Source organism: Hyperolius riggenbachi, chromosome 8, assembly GCF_040937935.1.
Source record: "Hyperolius riggenbachi isolate aHypRig1 chromosome 8, aHypRig1.pri, whole genome shotgun sequence".
NCBI lineage: Eukaryota > Metazoa > Chordata > Amphibia > Anura > Hyperoliidae > Hyperolius > Hyperolius riggenbachi.
In genome coordinates, this window is record NC_090653.1 from 175,177,973 (window position 1) to 175,190,037 (window position 12,065).

General features: G+C 39.4%; 1 protein-coding gene and 1 long non-coding RNA gene across 3 annotated transcripts in view; one reads left to right on the top strand and one right to left on the bottom strand.

The window, feature by feature from the left end:
* The window catches only part of LOC137527195 (uncharacterized), a 46,511-nt gene extending 37,410 nt beyond the window's left edge, over positions 1-9,101 (top strand). The window contains exon 3 of the long non-coding RNA XR_011023163.1: positions 8,805-9,101. This is a non-coding gene — a long non-coding RNA (uncharacterized lncRNA). The remainder of the gene's footprint in view (positions 1-8,804) is intronic.
* Positions 1-12,065, bottom strand: part of MSN (moesin) — a 211,265-nt gene that overhangs the window by 105,675 nt on the left and 93,525 nt on the right. Inside the window, exons 1-2 of one of the 2 annotated variants that reach the window (XM_068247678.1) lie at positions 8,803-8,863; positions 571-654 (exon numbers count right to left, since the gene is read on the bottom strand). In XM_068247678.1, the coding sequence (XP_068103779.1) occupies positions 571-654; positions 8,803-8,808 (90 nt within the window). In that variant the 5' untranslated portion in view covers positions 8,809-8,863. Of the gene's footprint in view, positions 1-570; positions 655-8,802; positions 8,864-12,065 lie in introns of those variants that run through there. The other variant, XM_068247677.1, reaches the window with a different exon arrangement.

Here is a 12,065-nt window from a genome sequence, read left to right on the forward strand (position 1 = left end):
GCCTAGTGTGGACCTAGCCTTACACTCTCCCTCCATGTCTATTGCATTGATCCTCTATACAACTTTGCCAGCAATCTGCAAGAAATCTGCATGTAATATGCACAAAGGAATCTGGAAAAAGTTATCAGCAAGGAATCCGCAAGAAATCTGCTAGGAATCTGAAAAATTCTGCAAAGGAAATTCAGTGACATTTCAATGCATATGTCACTTCCTTGTAGCGTGGATCGCGCGCTTCTGGTTTGGGGCTGGGAGGTACCAACTGTGTGGGCATGTAGTTGTACATGCCCACTGCTATGGGGAGAGATATTGAGCTTTGCTTGGGGGGGGGGGGGGGAATCGAATAGATGCGCCGCGAACCGCCGCCAGGAAAATGTCCCGATGTGCGGGACATACGAGCGCAAAGGGTTAAAGGGCCATGGGCCAATCTGCAGCATGTCAATGTGTTCCACCAATCCCCCACCATAGCAAACCAATCCTCAATATCAATTACTAAAATGTAATATGGGTCTTATTACTGCCTGTCATTACTCTATTTTAACAGAACATACATATTTTAGAACAGTTACTCACTTGGTCAAAAAGCTGTTTCCCAGTGGTGTTGGGCTGGATGGCAAACTCCAGCTCTGCATCCATGGTGGTCACACGTACACTGATCTGAGAGAGAAAAGAGAAAGCAATTTATTCCATCCATTAAATCAAGCAATGCCAGCTAACATAAAAGTACCGTACATGATCGAGGTAAGAAATACTTATCTTCTGGCTACATACTACAGGCAACCACTTTCATTGCACAAAGTTTAACAGCCCTAAGTGACCTAGTGAATGCCACTTACTAAATGGATCTATCTTTCATTCTGGTGTTTAATGTGAAATTCTAAATTAAATTTTGAAAAACACATGATAATAAAAAGAGTGGAGGTGCTTGAATTAAGCACAGCCGTTTTGTGGATAGTGTCAGCAATTACTGATGGCCTTTATTTTTGGTTTGAAGCCGCTTTTTGTGGCATTTTGGCATATAAATGGCACTGCCCTACATTTGGTCACCTTGTAAGATAAAGTCAAATGCAACACCGTACACAATGTTTCTATAAGGTTTGCTCGCATATGTTGACTGTGCTAAAATACAAAACACTTCATTAATGCTGTGTTCTTATATGTAGCTAATCCACTTTAATATTATATCCAACTAAATGTAATATTGTATCAAAGCAAAGAAAGGTATAGTGAACTACAGGTGAAGAACAGGATAACATCAGCGCTGCGTAATATGTTGGCGCTTTATAAATACAATAAATAAAACAACATGCCTTAAAGGGAACCTAAACTGAGAAGTATATGGATTTTTCCTTTAAAAATAATACCAGTTGCCTGACTCCCCTGCTGATCCTGTGTCTCTAATACATTTAGCCACAGCCCCTGAACAGGCATGCAGATCAGGTGCTCTGACTGAAGTCAGACTGGAATAGCTGCATGCTTGTTTCAGGTGTGTGATTCAGCCACTACTGCAGCAAAATAGATCATCAGGAGTGCCAAGCAACTGGTACTGTTTAAAAGGAAACATCCATATCCCTTCTCAGTTAAGGTTTCCTTTAGGCCTCTTGTACACTGCAAGCGATTCAGATTCAGATTCCGCTTTTTAATCAGTTTTTACATCCGATTCCGATTTGCAGTTTGCTCCCTGCACACTGCAAATCGGAATCTGAATCGGATGTAAAAACCGATTAAAAAGCGGAATCTGAATCTGAATCGCTTGCAGTGTGCAAGAGGCCTTAAAGGGTATCCGAGGCGAGTAAAAAATAAATACCCATTTTGCTGCATAAATCTTCTGGGACCTGGTCTGCGTCCATTCACAACCCCACCCTAGCTTTCCACCAACTGCTTGCTAAAGGCCCGGTCCTGACCTTCCCCTGGGTCAGCAGCCCTGACTCCGAAAAAAGAATAGCTCCATCGCTGCCATGCCTACACATTTAGCTTCCATGTCAGGGCTGCCAACACAAGGGTGGGTTGGGGCCTGGTTTGGAGCCTTTAGCAAACAGTTGGCAAGAGGACGCAGACCACGTCCCAAAAGGTATATGCGGCAAAAAAGGGAGTAGTGGTATTTTTTAAAAAAATACAAAGTGCTGAAAAGTTATTTTAAACCGCTTAAAAATTATCTTCTAGGAAAAAAAGAAAAAAAATTAGGAGAAAATGTGAATTGCATGTGTGGCAAGAATCAATCAATTACTTTTTCTCCAGATTTTTCTCCTAGGTGATATTTTTACAACTTGTCAATAAAATGCCTTTTAAACCACCAGGAAGTGCACAAAATAATTTTGATAGCACTTTTTCACCTACTTATTGGTACTAATCAATTACAAAGTGCTGAAAATTAATTTTAAGTACAAGATGATAAATTATCTCCTAGGAGAAAACTACAGAGAAAACGTTAATTGCATTTTGGCCAATGTATCTATCTATGGGTTTTACAGACTTGTAATGCTGCAAGTGGCACTATGGACCATATTAGCTTTTTGTTTATGTGCTATAATGAGAGTTTCTAATTACACTTAAAATTCTGTTCTTATTTCTAGTAAGATTGGTGCGAAAGGCATAAGTATCACATTTTAATACATTATGTGCTTGTACTGACTAAAATGACAGCTGAAAGGCCATCAAAATGCAGATAAAAAAAAACTACTAAGGTTAATATTCGTGTGAGGATTAAAGGACAACTAAGTGAGATGAATATGGAGATTGCCATATTTATTTCCTTTTAACCTTGTGGGGACCGTGCAGTGTAAATCCTACACTGCACTTTGCCTGCTTTTAGCGATCCCGATGTGATCATGAGCCATCGTGTTAAGTTTTGCCAATTTACAGGTTTAAAGTGATTGGAAAAGTGAGATAGGAGTAAATATTTCAGGAATTAGTTTGTGCCAAGCACTTTTATCGCAAAAACTACCATTGCTGGAATGCAGATGATGATACTAGCATTATGCAAATAGTCACTCAGTCCTTTTTGACACCATTATCCTATCTCCGTTGTCTTACACAAAAAGCCTTAAATCTTTTCAGCTAAACCTATAAATCTACAATAATGTATGTGTTGCACTGTGTGGTTTATGAAGTATGCTGTTCTCCTCCACCTGCATATTTAGTTCTGAGCCTGGTACAGCTATCAGTAAGAACATTCCTAAAGCAAAAGTATATTTCGCTTCTTGACAAACAAGGGAGTTGCTTTTTGCATGGAATAGCATTTAATAAATTATTTTATGAACTGTAGAGTAGTCTGAAAATTCAGTAATTAAACTGTAAATTAAAGTTTCGTAAAAAGAAAAAAATAATAAAACCCTACAACAAAAATGTAATCAGCAGCATGATTTTGTTCCTGTGAGTTTTAGAAGGTGACTGCTCTAATGAATGCTTTTGTTCTTGCCCCTGTCCTAACAAGCAGGTGATGCTAGATGCTACCAAAACCTTCCACAAATTATTTTCTTATAAGACATTTTATTAGGCCGCAGTGTAAATATATCCATTTCACTCTGCTTGAAAGAGATTGTACTGCCATTTGCTTAACAGTGTCGAGGAGGAAAAGTAGTATTATAAAAAGGTAATAGCCAAACATGCTGTTACAAGTAGCTGTATTTGACTTTTGTGCCGGGACAAGGTCACCACAGCCAATGAGTAGATGAATCGCATTTCAAAAACTGCAGAACATATAGGAGATGAAGCTAAGTGCCTGAGGTACATGATATTACATCTGCTCCCTCACAGCCAACATGGTCTGCTAAAACTCCTCTCTCCTCTTGGCAAACTCTGATCTGTTAATCGAGTAGTATTAAGCGATTTAATGTGTGACTGTGAACTGTAGAATATTACATGGTTAGAATTGTGTGTAACGTGGATTGAGTTGTATACTATATAGTTATGCTGCGTTCAGTATTTTATCACTTTCTATAATAGCAACTTACATTTTCCTGTATAATTATGTGTTTTTGTTAGGAACTTAACATAATAAAAAATGTCCAAGCAAACCACTTTTACAGGGGTCAAGTAGATTCACGGTTAGATCCCAAACATTAAGGTAATCCAGACATAGGTAATCAAATCATCAAGAAAGCACTTCAAATAATCTAAGGTGACATTCAACCCAACATATTAAAGAAATACACGTTTTACGGACCACTAGAATGTCTTTGCCAAAGCAGTTCATTTTGCTGGCTTGAGAAAGCTGTTCTTGTGGCTGTGAAAGGCAAGCCTACTTTGACTTGGATTCGAAAACCTTTAATTAGCTTGAGTTCTTGCTTTCTCTGAACCACTCTGTTGGCACCTCCTTGCATACAGTATATGCCAGCATGTCCACAGCAAAAGATTTTATTTTTTTTCACCAATCCTTACATACTGTATATACACTCGCATATAAGCTGGCCCACATATAATCAGAGTTACCCACTTTTCCTTTAGAAACCAAGAAAAAGTGATTGACTCGCATATAAGCCCTATCCCCAGTACAAATCAGCACCCCCCTTAGCCAAATGTGCCCCAAGGATGATACAGCTGTGTCTCAAGACGCCACTAGCTGGGTCATAGATGTGAGAAATGCCACACAGGAAGAATCCCTGATCACTGCACCACTGACTTACTTGTACCTCCACTCCACAAGCCTGGGACACAGGTAGTCTTGAGCAGCGCACTCTGCACACCATGCGGATTGGGGGCATGACCACAGCAGAGAGCTGGCTGGCAAGAGCAGGGTCACTAGTGCACGATCCTTACACTCCTCTGCCAGTAACAAAACCTCCTCCACCATCTATTCTGCTCAACTGACTCACATATAAGCCAGTAGGTTACCTTTTCAGCACATTTTTTGTGGTGAAAATTTAGGCTTATACACAAGTATATAGAGTAATCTTGGGGGCAAATTATTCCTATTTTGTTGTTAAATCAGTTCTTGCACAATGGTAAACTACTTATGCATGTATATGAAATATATATATATGAAATATGCAGTGGGACAATTGCTTTACCATTGTGGAGATATCAGCTAAACGCGCATATTTTTGCATTAACCACTTCCCTTCCCCCGGGACGAGTAACTATGTCCCTGCAAAATCTCATATTTCCGTGCAGTGACGTAGCTACCACGTCCCTTCCCACTCAACCCCCCCCCCCCCCCCCCGTTACCGCGGCCACTCATTAGCCAGGAGATCAATGAATGGGAACGCAGTTCACATTCATTGATCTAAGTCCCCGTATGACGCAGCCGTCTATGACCGCAGTCCCCAAATGAATGACAGCACCACCATTCATAAAAACGATACTTACACATCCATGCATTACTTCCTCTTGTGTCTTGGTATCTTGTGGCCAAATAGTAAAATTACATCTACACACTTTTTTTTCATTAACAGGCATGTTTTAACATCTAAAATTAACCCCTTACCTCACACACTACCCAATAGTTATCCCCCAAAAATGTTTGTAAAAAAACAAAAAAAAAGGGGGATGTGAAGTGGTTAAGCTTGCTTGAGGTGGATGTTAAAGTGGACCCAAACTAAAAATACAAGATTTCAAAAATAAAATCTATTTTCTAAATTATAATAATAAATAGCGGCCTTTTTTCAGCTGCATGATGACAAATATAAAATATTTTACATTTATTGGAGAAACCCCTCCCTACCTTACATATTGCCGGCAAATAATCCGGCAAACTGGTGGAGTAGGTGGTGTCCAGCAAAGGAGGAATTGCTAATGGCTGCCATCTGTATAACCCTAGTTATGAGCAGAGAAGGGTGAAAAGCATGCACTGAAATGCTCATAGGCTTGAAGGAGTTATTTATCTTTGTATGTGTCAGAGTGGTGCAACTAAATATTTTGAATTAAAAAAATGTTTGGTTTGGGTCCGCTTTAAGCAATTCATACAGAGTTACAAGTACGATTAGATTTCACAATTTATGTGCCAAACTTGATCTTTACTGCCCGAGGACATGTTTTATTTTGAATTTTTGTTTGGTTATTCTTTATTGATGTGTACACATTTTTTAGATTATATGGACAATCTAGTTTTTTGACAAGTCGGCCGTCACTTTTGAAGTCAACTGTTGTATTGTGTGTGTGGTGTGTCTGATGGTACTAATGGTGTGGTCTGCAGTGGTCAAGTGTTGTCTGTGGTTGTGATTACAGCAGTTAATTGACACAATTGTGTGTTTTATATCAAAACTAAAGCTGATTTTGGATTTTATACTAGTGCAGGGATATTTGTGTATTTTCATCTTGTAGGAGTGTCTAGTTCCCCTACGATTCTCCTAGCAGCTTTCTCTAATACATTCTGGTGTGCTAGCACCACTTTTGTTATTTGTTTTGAAAATAGAACTCTCATGCCCGTAGACAAAATATATTTATGCAAAAAACTTTTTCATATGTGAAAATGTCATTTCTTATGCCCCTAGACTGCAATGCATTTATGTGCAAATGTGTTTATGTGCGAAAATGTGTTTTCTTAGGCCTCAGACTGCAATGAGTTTGTGAAAATTATGTAAAATTACTCTAAATCATAACCATATTTTAGTAGATTATGTTGCTAGTCCAAAGTCATTGTCTTGCTGCATGACTGCTTCTCTTAAGATTTCATTTATAAAAAGGATACCCTGACACTCCCATGTGATATTTGCTAGTGCAATGCAGAATGCCATCAATAATGGCAAGACATATCAAAACATTTATCGCAACCCCAAACATTTTACCATTTGGCTTCACTGCAGCAGGTCTTTGCTGGAGTGTGCAAGATACAGCAGAGTACAACAAATTGTTAACTCCAATGACGAAAGTCATGTAGGCTATTATGGATAGGTTTGTTAATGCACAGATGGTTACAGCATTTTTTCAGCAGACCAGAAAGTCTCACCTTGTTGGACAGTGAAGGCCAACCGATGATGCAGTACAATGCTGTCCATTTACTGACGAGTAAACAGGATAATGTGGGCAGCATAGTGGCTTAGTGATTAGCACTCTCTCCTTGCAGTGCTGGGTACCTAGCTCAAATCCCAGCCAGGGAACTATCTGTACAGAGTTTGTATGTACTACCTGCGTCTGTGTGCGTTTCTTCCGGGCACTCCAGTTTCCTCCCACATCTCAAAATATACAGATAAGTCAATTGGCTTCCCTCTAAATTGGCCCTAGACTATGATACATACACTACACAATACATACACAGACATGTGACTATGGTAGGGATTTGATTGTGAGCCCCTCTGAGGGAAAGTTAACCTCCTTAGCGGTAACCACTAGCTACCCTCGGGGTAGAAGACCGCAGCTCAGAGAGTAACCCTGAACTACACTCGTGGTAGCATTTGGGAGGTCCAGGCAGAGCATTGCGCGCAGGAGGCATTCTCACTCACCAGCTAGCATAGGTCGAGAGATTCCGAACTGCAAACTTAACCTCCTTGGCGGTAACCCCGTGTGTGACACGGGGTAAGCCGCCGGAGGGTGCCGCTCAGGCCCTGCTGGGCCGATTTTCATAATTTTTTTTTTGCTGGACGCAGCTAGCACTTTGCTAGCTGCGCCAGCACTCTGATCGCCGCCGGCCCCTGCCCGATCGCCGCTATCTGCTGCGGCGCGCCCCCCCCCCAGACCCCAGCGCTGCCTGGCCAATCAGTGCCAGGCAGCGCCGAGGGGTGGCCCGGGACTCCCAATGACGTCCCGACGTCAGTGACGTCGGTGACGTCATCCCGCCCCGTCGCCATGGCGACGGGGGAAGCCCTCCAGGAAATCCCGTTCTATGAACGGGATTTCCTGATCGGAGATCGCCGAAGGCGATCGAAGCGGGCGGGGGGATGCCGCTCAGCAGCGGCTATCATGTAGCGAGCCCTCGGCTCGCTACATGATTAAAAAAAAAAAAAATTTTTTTAAAAACTGCTGCGCTCCCTCCTGGCGGTATTTTTCATACCGCCAAGGAGGTTAAGGCTTAGTAAATCAGATTCATTCAGTGTAATCTACATAAGCAAAAGGTCTTACTGGAGGTTTCTGGAAGCCATAAGATCCTTGCATACAGAGACGTGTTATATGCCTTTCTTATGAATTTAAATATAATTTGAATTATTTTTCCATGTATTTCTAATGAACAATCTACTTTATGTAAAAATTCCTATTTTTTTTTTAAATATAAATGTCAATCTACGGTATCCATCAGTGGACTATCTATATCTATCTATCTATCTATCTATCTATCTATCTATCTATCTATCTATCTATCTATCTATCTAGGTTAAGTTAATTTTAAATTACCTCACATTCTGTTTACGCATTCCCTACCCTTGCTTCTCTGACCACTTTCCCTCCACACATTGTAAGTTTATAATGTCAAGATTCCAAAGTTTTCCACTGTTAATTTGTTACCCCATAACTTTACATATTCCATTAAAACAGTTATATTGTGCCTGAAACTTGTTATGTGATGAGGTTGAGATATTAAACACATGCTAATAATACAAAACAACAAGAATCAATTTAAGATACATATTTTTACACTACTACTTGGCTTTGAGTCACACAGCTTTCAAAGGAGGGGATGACAAATGACTGAAGTATAAGCAGAACTGTGTATATATAAAAGCCAATACATTTTTAAAACATTGTCAAATAAGTTTTCAATCACTGAAACAAAAACAAAAAAATTCTAATCTAGAATTAAGGTGTAAATATATATTAAAATAGAAACTTTGCTGTAGATCCACAACTACCACACAATCTGTACACAATATTTAAACAAAGAACATGCTTTGAAGTTGTACAGCATCAATGCTAATTTTTGTTTATTTTACTTACAGACATTGGGAGCAAGTGCCAGGAGGAAGCAGATACAGAATGCACACACTTTTTGTGTTCCTCTCTCCTAGTCACAGGCAAGTTCTACATCACATGAAAAGGCTTGCAATTTTTCAAAGGATTACACATTTAATTAAACCAAGCCTTCCACACAGGAAAGAAAAGGTTCCTTCCATATCTCCTGATGAAAGGGTGCACGACTGCACAGAAACACAACAGGGCATGATGCCATCTCAAACTACTCCATGCTTTTTAGACTCATTACTAAGCATTGTTTAATTACGTACAATTTCCTTTCACTTTAATACCAGATTGTTCTAGTCTGTTTAAACTTTCATTAAAATCACTGAAAACGAGGTAAACAAAAATATAGAAATGTACAAAAAAAATTATATTAACATAGTGCTAAATTAAGATATTTTACTAATTTAGCACTATCTAGCACCTAGAACTTAGACTAGCAATAAACTCAGAATTAAAATAAAAGCTGCAATGGTTTTCAGATGCAGATCAAGTTTGACAGTGCTAGACTCAAGTATAATTAGCAGAATGTGTTAAATGTATTTTGTTTTGTCATATGTAACTATAGCTCTAAGAAATTAGGACTGGAATTAACCGCAGCATAGGTTCGCCAGCAATGAACTTTCATCTCATAAAGCCCGATGTAACCCCTGACCTGAAGTCACTTGGCCAATCGAGATGAAAAGTGACCGTGATCTCTAACAAATATTCCCATCAGGACTAGGGATGATCAATGAGATTCCTATAATAGAATATAATATATGTTCATGCAGAATTGTAAAATGTAAGTATAAACGTACATTTTTACACAGATATATGCAGCTTGAAAAATGGACCAATCAATTTAAACCTGGGTGAGACATGAATGGCCTATTTTCAAGTTAAATTTATTTGCATAAAAATGTAAATACACATTTTTGCATCTCAATGGTCATCCCTAGTCAGGACCAGCTGGTTAATTAGTGCCAATGGCCAGCTGACTTCAGATTAGAGGGCATGATGGACATTATAGGATGGAAATTCACTTCTGTCAAGCCCATGCTGCAGGGTATTCACTCCCAGATTGTGAAAAATGCAAAATATATTGTTTTAACTATAGTATTCACATTTTCTAAATACAGTTTCAGCTTTTATTAAAGGGGTTCTTTCGCGAAAAAAGTAGGCAGTTAAAAAAATGTGACAGATGACAGGTTTTGGGCCAGTCCATCTTTTTAAGGGGGGTTCTCAGGGCTTTCTTTGTTTTCAACAGCATTTCCTGAACAACAGTTTAACTGCCAAAATAGCAAGATACCAGCCGGCCTCCCTAATCACTTGCACACTATTATGTCAGTTAGATTTTGCAACTGTTGTTCAGGAAATGCTGTTGAAAACAAAGAAAGCCCTGAGAACCCCCCTTAAAAAGATGGACTGGCCCAAAACCTGTCATCTGTCACAGTTTTTAACTGCCTACTTTTTTCGCGAAAGAACTCCTTTAAAGCAGCCACTGCATTCAACTGCCATATTTTCATATAAAAAAGCCCTGCTTATTAACTCAGTGTGACGCATTCACCATATTTCATCAATGTCATCAGGGCTGTGAAGTCGGTGCAATTTTGGGGACCTGGAGTCTGAGGTTTCAGTAAACTGAGTCTGATGATTTTTGAACCAAATCCATAACCTTTGTAAGAATAATGCTACATACACACTTGAGATAAAAAAGTCTTTGGAAAAGGAAAGATCACAGACCAATTTTACCCCAATTCCATGTAGTATGAGAGCCATACTCTACACAGTCTATTCTAATGGAGCTGCACTCCCCATCAGATAGAAATCTTTGTAAGATGCTGCACACAAAGATGCTTGTACACATTCAAAAGATCTGTTCCTGCAAAAGATCCATTCCTGCAAAATGCATTCATAGTCTATGAGATCTGCAGATCCTCATACACACCTCTCCAACTCAGACTTCGGGTGCAAAAAATTCCCCAGACTCAGACTCCTCGACTGACTCAGACTCCACAGCCCTGTGAGATACTCAGACCTATCGTCCATTTTATATCATCTGTTGTCGAATTTCCATCCATCGACGGGTCAGCAGGACAATGGCCACAAACACAATACTTTGGATTATTTCAGCGCAAAAACCATCATTTTACTGGACTCCAAACATGGTACTTTGAATTTACAGACATTCTCCTAATTTCTTGTCTCTTTCTTCTTCTATTCAACCAATCTGTTCTATTGTCAAACATAATTGTCTGTCAGTTTTAATGTATATTTGTGTGTATAGATTTTATAATAAAACTAATGATTTAATCATTCCAAAATCAACATAGCCATAAAGGACCCTCTTTTTTAATTAACAGAGTAACCAAGCAGCTCAGGGTGACCCAAACTAATAGGAATGTATAGGGGGATAAAAGGAACCAAAAAGCCCTCCTACTAAAAAAGCAAAGCTTGGTGTAATTGCCTTCTTAAAACAGAAGGAAATTTGCAATAATTCAGTTATAAGTGAACATTTGTGGTTACCCACAATGCCCTACTGGATTGAGGAAAAAAAAAAAAAAGACATGCGTCCATCGAGTTCAAGCAAAAACAAAGTACAACACCAGCCTGCTCCCTCACATATCCCTGTTGATGCAGAGTGGGGCGAAAAAACCCCTTACAAGGGATGGTCCAATTAGCCCCAAAAAGGAAAAAATTCTTTCCAGACTCCAGATAAAATCTGGCAATCAGATAAAATCCCTGGATCAACATCGCTAGGCATTACCTAGTAATTGTAGCCATGGATGACTTTCAATGCAAGGAAAGCATCTAAGCCCCCTTTAAATGCAGATATAGAATTTACCACAACTACTTCCTGTGGCAATGCATTCCATATCTTAATCACTCTTACTGTAAAGAACCATTTCCTAAATAAATGGCTGAAAGGTTTTTCCTCCATGCGCAGATCATGTCCTCTAGTCCTGTGTGGGACAAAAAGCTCATCCGCCAAGCTTTTATATTGCCCTCTGATGTATTTATACATGTTAATTAGATCCCTTCTAAGGCGTCTTTTCTCCGGATTAAATAAACCCAGTTTAGCTGTCCTTTCTTGGTAAGCAAGAGCTTACATCCCTCACTACCCAAAAAAATTCCAAAGCTGTCTCATGCACTTGTATAGTTTATTGTTAGCCTTAGCTGCATAGGGGTTAATAACAACACATTAAAATATACACATTTAAAAACAGACTACCTGGCCAGGAGTGCTAGCAATTTATGAA